The sequence below is a fragment of the Armigeres subalbatus genome, chromosome 2, assembly GCF_024139115.2.
Source record: "Armigeres subalbatus isolate Guangzhou_Male chromosome 2, GZ_Asu_2, whole genome shotgun sequence".
In the NCBI taxonomy this organism is placed as follows: Eukaryota; Metazoa; Arthropoda; class Insecta; order Diptera; family Culicidae; genus Armigeres; species Armigeres subalbatus.
In genome coordinates, this window is record NC_085140.1 from 122,349,161 (window position 1) to 122,358,523 (window position 9,363).

Here is a 9,363-nt window from a genome sequence, read left to right on the forward strand (position 1 = left end):
TTTCCTTGAAATCAACGCCAGCCTTCTGCAAAAATCCTTTAACGACCAGCCTTGCTTTATACCGTGACCTGCCCTTATTCCGCGCATTGCCTAATACCGTGGATTTTATCCAAATTGATGAATATAGAGGTACTGTCTGTCATACACATCACATTATTTGGTGAAATGCACAACTATATATCAGAAAATGTTAGCAAATTATTATTGTGGGTATTTGTGACGTAAATTAGGCGCTAAAAAATAAATGGGAAAATGTATGGCTCGACCAGTCAAAATTTTCATCCGCTTAGCAAAACGCTTAAAATTATGATTATATTTATACAATATCTTGTAACCTAATTTTTTAATGATATTTACTTCCAATATCTCATTGAGCCCATTTTTACAGCTATAAAATATGAGCTGGATACTGGAATGGTGTTTAATATTCTTGTTTTTGCATTTTTATTGATCAAAACCATTGTCGCGGTATTAGGCCATCTTCTTCGCCAGTAGTGCCTAATACCGTGACTAGGCTATACCGTGAAGTTCATACTCAGAAAAATAAAACAAAACCCTCACATTGGATACATAGACCACTAGACAGTATCATATAGGTATTGAAACATTCATGTTAGATATCTACGGCATTTTATACGTAGGATTACTAGGGGAGCATCATTCAGATGAATTACACATTGCGATATGCATTATTCCAGTACATACTTCCCCAAAGAGAAACTTCTTTTGGAAGACTTAAAGATGATATACATCTAATGAACATACAGATAAAAGATATTTTAGTTACTAGATAAAGATTGTCGCTTCTGTTCCCTTTGTTCTGCTGTCCGAAACATGTGTGGTACATACCTGTCAAATCGTATGGATTTTCCTTCTTTGACATTTAGCTCCCCTATCTTCTCCAGCAAAAGATGTTCCGGACAGCGACGACAGCGACAATCTTTATCTAGTAACTGAAATATCTTTTATACAAATGGTCTTTATTGTGTCATTCAGCACATGCGAATACGATATCATTTATGCGATATTTACCACAGACAATAGACGTAAATATTTTTCCTGTACAGTTTCCATTAGAAATGTAGGTAGAGTATTTTTCATCTGAATACAAATCCTCCCATTGTCTTCAAATCTACTTAGACACTCGATTGGATATCACCTATCTAAAAGCTAAATTAATGTGAAGTAAATTATTTGAAAAATTAATAAACGCTTTTAAACCGTCAATATTGAGAAGTTGCTAACTTCCCAAGGAAATGATTATTTTTCCAGTATCTGTGTAAAACGGTAATTTTTTTATGACGTTTTTTAGTGTGACCTAATAATTTAACTGAAATTTGTATATGATTCGATTACTTACATATTTTATTGTAAATGTGGTCTTAAGTTCATCATTTGAGCTTGTTTAATAGGGCACGGTATTAGGCAATTTTCTGCGCGGTATTTGGAATCTTCTTCGAAATGTACGCGGTATTAGGCATATTCATAAGTCAAATGTCGAACACTATTTTCTTCATTTTTTTATGAGTTGAAGTACAAAACATATTTTTCCCTTCAAATGTATTTAATATTGATTAAAGCGACATAGTTTTCAAGGGTGATTGTTACAAATTGAATTTTTTATAGCGAATTTATTGTGGACCCGTCCTTAACCCCACGGTAATAGGGCATGTCACGGTACTTCGCTTTATTTCCGGTCGCATCGTCTTTCAGCCGGAACACCCATTTTGTCTTCAGAGGTTTCACTCCCTTGGGACAACTTGATAATCGCCAGACCTTGTTCTCCTCCATGGAACGTAATTCATCTCGTATGGCTGTCATCTATTTGGTCTGGTCAGGTCGTTCGGTTAGTTCATCATATTATTCGGGTACATCTGCGGATATCAATTCACCAGAAACAGCTCTATAACCGATAAAGTAATCGTATAACCTACCGGGGAGCCTGCGCTCCCGTCCGCTATGCCTCGACAACAATTCACTGAGAATTTCGTGTCTTTCTGTGGGCGAAGGGAGCGCGTTTTCTGGTTCATCAACATCATCAATTGACCCTTTATTTTGACTGATTTCAGATTCATTTTGGGCTTGATCATCCTGGGGGGCTAATTCGCCCTCTTGCTCGAAGGAAAGATGAACAGCCAATCAGCTTGATTCATCGAACTTGACGTCTCGAGCAATTGTAACTTTTCGAGTCACCGGGTCCAACACACGGTATCCATTGGGAGCATACCCAATCATTATCATCTCATTACTAGTGGCATCTAACATACGTCTTTTCTGCTTCGGGATCCAAACGAAACTCGTACAGCCCAACACACGAATTTTCTCAAGATCCGGTGTACGACCGAACCACATCTCAGCAGGGGTGACAACAGAAGGCAGCGCGCTTGTTGGACTTCGGTTCATCAAGTAAACGCACGCCAGAGCTGCTTCTGACCACAAACTTTCTCAATCAAGGTTCGGTTGAACCTCTCCGCTACACCATTTTGTTGGGGACTATAGACTTATATATAAGCAACCGTAGGCTCCAGCAGGATCCCATTTTTCTTGTAGTACTCCATTTGATTTGCAGAACAGTACTCCGTTCCTTGATCAACAATCATCCGCGATATAGACTTCCCGAACATGGCCGAAACATTCGTTTCGAATTCTTTGAATTTCTCGAACACGCCAGACTTTCTCTTCAACAAGTAAATCATGGAGACAGTAGTCATCGATGAAACTCACAAAGTATTTCTTAGTAGTAATTCTCGGTTCATTAAACGGTTTTCGGCATTGCTTAGCTTGTACGCAGGTGCAGGTGTTACAAAAATCGATCTAACTTGATTTTTCATTCATGCCTTTCAGCATACCTTTCCTGGCCATGATGTCCAATACATGTTTGCTAATATGCCCGAGTCGACGGTGCCACAAGTTTCCAATTCCTACCTCACTATGGTTTGCTTGGACTTCTTGAAACGACAGATCGAGTTGATGCAAATTACCACGGAGGTGTCCAGTGGCCAACAGCTTTCCGTCCTTCTTCAACACTGCTACGTTCACGAAAAAAAGGACATCCATACCTGCATTTGTCATTTTCTTGACCGACATTTTCAGATTTTCACGTAATTCAGGGACGTAAAGCGAGCTTTTGATGTTGAACGGTCAAATGTCAGACTAGTGAATACGGTCTTGTCGCATACCAAGTGGTCACTGCACCCGGAATCGAGCTTGAATACGATGCGTCCTGGCCTCTTCTCCGCAACATTGGAATTAGCCAAGAATCTCAAGGCACTATTCTTCGCTGGATTGGCTTCCCGTTGGTTATAATCTTTCTTCATATGTCCCCTGCGACCACATCGATGGCATCTTTGTCTTGATATGTCCTCGGCGACCAGCATCGATGGAATTTTGAGAACTTCTTTTTCGAGTCACTGGTAAAAGCTACAGACTAGTGTTCAACGGAATCACCTTGCTGATTGGATCGTTTGCTTTCCTCGGCCAACAGACGTTGCTTGACGTGATCCAAGTTTAATTCTTCTTCCGCTGCATTCTCCAAGGCCGTGACTAGAGGGTCAAAAGAGTCTGGCAACGTTAAAAATAGTTGCGATACCAGATCACTTGCAGCCAACGTCGCACCAGCGGTCTTCAATCTTCTTACCAGTCCGTCAAATACCAACAGATGTGTCCTCATATCGGCGCCTTCCTTCATCCTTAAACGAGCCAACTGCTTCCGAATGATTGATTGGCTCGCCACGGATTTCTTTTGCATATGTCGTCTCTAAGCTGGTCCACATATCCTTCGTGGTCGTCTTTTCTCGAACGATTTCGCTGCAATCCGGTCTTTTTCCTCGAACTTCGCTTTATCTTTTGCTGCCACCGGCGCCACTCCGGTCAAAACATCCGCAACGCCTTTCGCTTCTAAGTATACCTTCACTCGATAGGATAGCTCCAGTTCTGAAAATCTGCCCCACTTTCTCGCAATAACGGGATGTTGCAGGTCACGTCTTTCGCGGTGGTGCCGATAACCTCTTGAAAGCCGAGTCGGAACTCCTAATGAAGTCAGGATTTTTAACGGAATAAAAGTTTATTCAGCGAAACGTTCTTAACAGTACGGTGTTCAATGGAGGAATGAGCTACTTGTGTTGCTATGTAGCTCCCATAACAACGTAACACCGCTATATCAAGGATAACAATCAATTAACAGTATGTTCCATTGTGAATATTCTCTTAAGTGTGATGTATTAGAATAACATTTATTTTCTTAAGGAATTTTGTATATTAATTTTTGGTATTTTACTTCTTATGCACACCATGTTCATGACGCCCCACTCTACTGTCCATTCTTCCATAGCTGCAAACGAATTGGATGAGGAGTTAGCTCGCATTGGAGCATCACAAGACTAGTCCTGAGCCAGCTATTTCAATATCTAGGTGTTGGGTGAAGCGTTTGATTGGCTCTTGGGCTTCCACTCAACACAAACGGTATTGGACTAGTTTGGATTCATGTCGACAAACAAAATTATATATCTGCGAGCAATCTCCGGTAGTATCAAACTATTCAGCTAATCTGTCTGAACAGAATTGTAGTGTCTTAGTCAAGGCCTTGACAGGTCACTGTTGACTCAACTATCATATGGCAATTATTCAACGTGTGATGGTTGTGAATCCGTTTATGGAACTTTTTATCATCTAATAATGTAACTGCCCACTCTATGCAATTGCGTTTCCAAATATTTGGCAAACACTTTGGCACTGAAATTGACTTCAGAAACCTGAACGTTCAAAGTGTTCGGCAGTTCATAACCCGTTGTGGCAAGGAGCTATAAGCTCTTATACGCTTATGCGTTGTATGCCTTGTTCGAGGTACTTTTCCAAACTTTCCCTATGTTCTCCCATCCACATTCCTAAATGCATTAGCTGCGTTCGACGGTTGTTTATCAGCTGCGTCCGTATGTACTGCCGCAATCAGTTGAGTAGATGGCAGTAGTGGGCCAACGTATATCAATTCAAAAGTTTACACCGAAAAATTTCACCGAAATCTCAACAGCAGAACTGTTCGGTAAATAATTTAACTGATTTTCGATGATTTTGACAGTTGAACAATGGAAAAAACTACAAAAAATCTGTAATATAAATTACCGAACAGTTCTGCTGTTGAGATTTCGGTAAAATTTACCGAATACGGTGAAATGAGTTAAGTGTGTATGTCACCTAACGATACCACTTGGAAATGCTTGTTCAGACTACGGATAATCTCTTCATATTCTTCTTCTTTGTGGCAGGCAATCACCATGTCGTCAACGTAAACCACCAGATAAGAGTACTTCTTTCCATTTTGCCTAACGTACAAACATGGGTCATTCTTCGACTGTTGGAATTTCATCTGCTTTAAAATTTAGTCGAACTTCTTATTCCAGACATGACCGGCTTGTTTTAGCCCATACAATGACTTGCGTAATGAGCATACCTACTGTGTTTCGGTGTCCATCTTCATATCCAGGAGGCAGGCGCATAAAAATTGACTCCTTCATCAGGTCCCCGTTGAGGTAGGCGGTTTTTACATTAGCGTGTATGACCAACATTCCTCGATGTCTGGCAACCGTTAGCAGCACTCGAAAAGTTAATTGACGAACCACTGGTGCGAAAACTTTTTCATAGTCTGTTCCAAACTTTTGATAAAAGCCTTTTGCGACTGAGCGGGCTTTATACCTCGCAACGTTGCCGTCTTCGTCCAATTTGCGTACATAAATCCATTTGAAGCCAATAGCTTTCCGATCAGGTGGTAGATCCGCCAAATGCCATGTACCATTCTCATGCAATGATTTCATCTCATCTTCAATGGCTGCCTTCCATAGCTCTGCTTCGGGACTATTCATTTATTCGTCGTATGTTTTCGGCTCATCTTTCAACTTTCTTGCCATTCCTGTTGTTTCTCGGGAACGCAGAGGCGGCACACCTTTTGTGTTACGGGATGATCGTCTAACCGGCGTAGTTCGGTCGGAGTATGAATGCTTGAATCTATATTCGATAGCTTCTCCTCAACCATAGTATCATCGTTCATATCTTCTTCAGGTTCTGGAGCCGCATCAACAAGATCACCCAGAAAGTCGACATTGATCTGCTGGACGACTTCTGGTTCGTACTCTATGATTTCAGTATCCAACTTTTCCGAATGCTTGATGTCCTCATGATCCTCCATTTCTATAAAGTTCGCATCTCGGCTGATGGTTATTTTATCATTGGTACGATCTATGAACCGGACCGCTTTATGATTATCAACATACCCCACGAACGTCAGTTTCTCACCCTTAGGATCAAGCTTCGTGCGTTTCTCAGCTGGAACATAAACGTTAGCTGAGCATCCAAAAAAATGTAGTTTGCTAGCCCGGTTGTTTTTCGTACCATAATTCAAATGGTGTCTTTTCGATGAACCTTGATGGTAGGATGTTTTGAAGGTGTACAGCTGTATTGATGGCTTCGGCCCAGCAGCGATATTCAAGCTTCGCATCAATTAACATACATCAGGCCATTTTCCACCAACGTCCGATTTTTTTCTTTCCGCAACTCCGTTTTGTTGCGGGGAGTAACCTGCTGTATACTGTGGAACAATTCAATTGGCTCGATAAAATTGACCTGGACGCTTGGCCTTATATTCAGCGCCCTGATCTGTGTAGCGGCTAAAGTCGTCGATTATGGCTAAAAAATGTCTTGATCCGCCCGGTGTCACGGTATTCATGGGACCACAAATGTCGGTATGTAATAAGTCCAGGATCTTCATCGACTGTCGCTCCGTTTTCCACAGGAAAGGCTTCCGTGCAATCTTCCCTTCAGCACAACATACGCAGGTCCGGAAATTTTTTTGATAAATACGATCTTTGCCAATTCTTCACGGACAACCCGCTGGATTGCGTTCGGGTCCCGGTGCCCTAGCTTGCGATGCAAAAAATGAATGCAATCTTTTGTATGCTTTACAATCTTCATGCTTCGTTCGTGGCTAGTCTTCAGTTGGTACAGTCCACCTATCTTCTTTGCAACTACTGTTATAACGACTCCACATCTAGTCAAGCAGCCACGATTTTCTCAAATGTAACTTCCGTTCCCTTGTTGACGAGGTTCCCAACGGAAATCAAATAAGATTCCAAACCCGGAACATATAATATACATCGCATCTGTAACCGTCAGCTAGAGTGATGGTCACACCCGTGCTTTGCTGCAGTTCATCGAAAAATGTTCGGTTTGCAACACATATGCGAGGTGGCACCGGAGTCGACTATCCAAGTCTTCAACTGCTTCCGGTTGTGAGAAAGCAAATGGTGAGGTCTTCGCTACTTTCCCCTTTTGTTTGTGCTTCTGTGACACTCGTCCACCAGATGTGGCAGAACCTTCGCTCTTCTTCATTGGACAATCACGTTTCGTATAGGATGCTGATGCGTCGTTCTTCCACATCGAACAGTCACGCTTCATGTGGCCCGGTTTGCGACATTGATGCCAAAATTTATTTTTCTCGGAACCGATGCGTAGGATGGACTCACTTTGATGGGACTTCTCTATTCTCTTTTGTGCTTCATCCAGTAACTTGCTTTTTTTTAACAATTCCATGGTCAAGTCTTGTTCGCACGGCGTTGTGAGATGACTCTGGCATGCTATTTGGAACCATGATCACTTTCAGGTTCGCATCTAGTTCCTGACCCGCATTCGCCAGATTTGAGAATAGTTCTTCCATCCGAAACAAGTGGGGCTCCGTGTCACCGTTTGCGTCGTACTCTGCCCTGCAGAGGTTGTGGTTTGCTAAATCACAATAAGCGTCTCGAAGACCGTCGGAAAATGGGTTGTGGTGTTCTACGACGCGTCTCGAAGACCGTCGAAAAATGGTTTGTGGTTTGCTAAATCACAAGACGCGTACCGAAGACCGTCGGAAAATGGTTTGTGGTGGCGCGTCTGAAAGACCGTTTTACGTTTACGATCTAGACAATTTCAAAGTGCTGCGAGCATTGATTTTGATTAAAACAAATTTAGATTAGCCAGTTGGCGACGTACATAAGACTACCAGTTGAGCAATGATAAACGAAATCTGAGAGAAATGGAGAAATATTCAATGCTGTACTTTAAGAAACTTTTCGAAAAGCCAAATGTATTATCTAGAAATTTATCCTCGAATGAACTAACTTAGTAGCCATAGCGGGATTACCTGTAGGAGCAGCTATCTTGGAATTTGAAAAATTAATAAGGATGCCGGTAGTTCGAATTTATTATGCGTAAGATTAGTTTGGAGTTATTTTCTAGCAGCACTAATTGATGGCAAATGGTTGATGGTGTACTGTACGCGAAACTAAAAATTGGAATAAATGTACGGATTTGGATTTGATTTGGAATGGATTTGGATTGGCTTTGTATTTTATTTGGATTAGATTGGATTTGGTTTGGATTTGGATTGGAATTAGATTGGATTTAGATTTGGATTTGGATTGAGTTTGGATTGGATTGAGATTGGATTTGAATTAGATTTGAATTGAATTTGCATTGGATTTGATTTGGATTGAATCTGGATTAGCATGGATTCTCTTATCTTCAAGAATTATCGTGCTGTTTTACCCGTTTCTCTTCTACAGAAAGCCACAAAGTGGATATGTTGGTATAGTCGCCATGAAAAAAAAATCATGAGGCAGTTTTTCTGGTGGCCTGGCATGTCAGTATCTGTGGAAAAGTACGTGAAAGACAGTGAAGTATGCACGCAGTTGTTCAGAAAGAATCCACCCATCCCGTTGTCAAGCAGAGCGCCTCCGGAGGAACCCTGGGAGGTGCTACAGAAAGACTTTCTGAAAGTGCCAGGATTTGGAAGGGTTAATTTTTGGTAGTCGTTGACACGTACTCCAGATACTTAAATGTGGAATTTGTGGAATTTTTAAGCAATGGGGATGTCCGATAAGGCTTCAAAGCGACAATGGACCTCCGTTTCAAAGTGTAGGATTTACAAAGTACTGGTAAGATAAAGGGGTCAAACCAATGGCGCCGTGGAAAGGCAGAATCCAAGTATAATAAAAGCATTGACAGCTTCGAAGTTGGAAGGGTCTAACTGGCGTGACGCATTGGAACTGTATGTTCACCATCGTAACACTTTAGTTCCTCACTCTAGGTTGGGCAACCAAAGTATGAATCACGTTTTATCATTCGCGACCCACAGATTTGGGAACCCACACTCTGAATCATTGTTCTGGTATTAAAACCATGATGTTGAGTCAAGTTTATTTTGGTGTGCAGTTTTCAATTGAGTTAACCGGTTGCTCAATTGCAACCGATGTTCACCTTCGTCTCATTTAAATAACTTAGGAGAAAAACAAGCATCGCATCCTATGCTAGAAGTTTTTTTTTGCGTTTTTAATTAGA

At 41.4% G+C, this 9,363-nt stretch overlaps 1 protein-coding gene across 1 annotated transcript; it reads right to left on the minus strand.

The window, feature by feature from the left end:
• Positions 1-5,842: 5,842 nt before the first annotated feature.
• On the minus strand, positions 5,843-7,593 carry LOC134210771 (uncharacterized). The gene has a single exon (XM_062687028.1). The coding sequence runs from the start codon at positions 6,485-6,487 to the stop codon at positions 5,885-5,887; it is 603 nt and encodes a 200-aa protein (XP_062543012.1). The 5' UTR covers positions 6,488-7,593; the 3' UTR covers positions 5,843-5,884.
• Positions 7,594-9,363: the final 1,770 nt, after the last annotated feature.

Excerpts from the sequence above, each read along its gene's own strand:
- LOC134210771 (XM_062687028.1), bottom strand. The coding sequence starts at position 6,487 with ATGCGAAGCTTGAATATCGCTGCTGGGCCGAAGCCATCAATACAGCTG.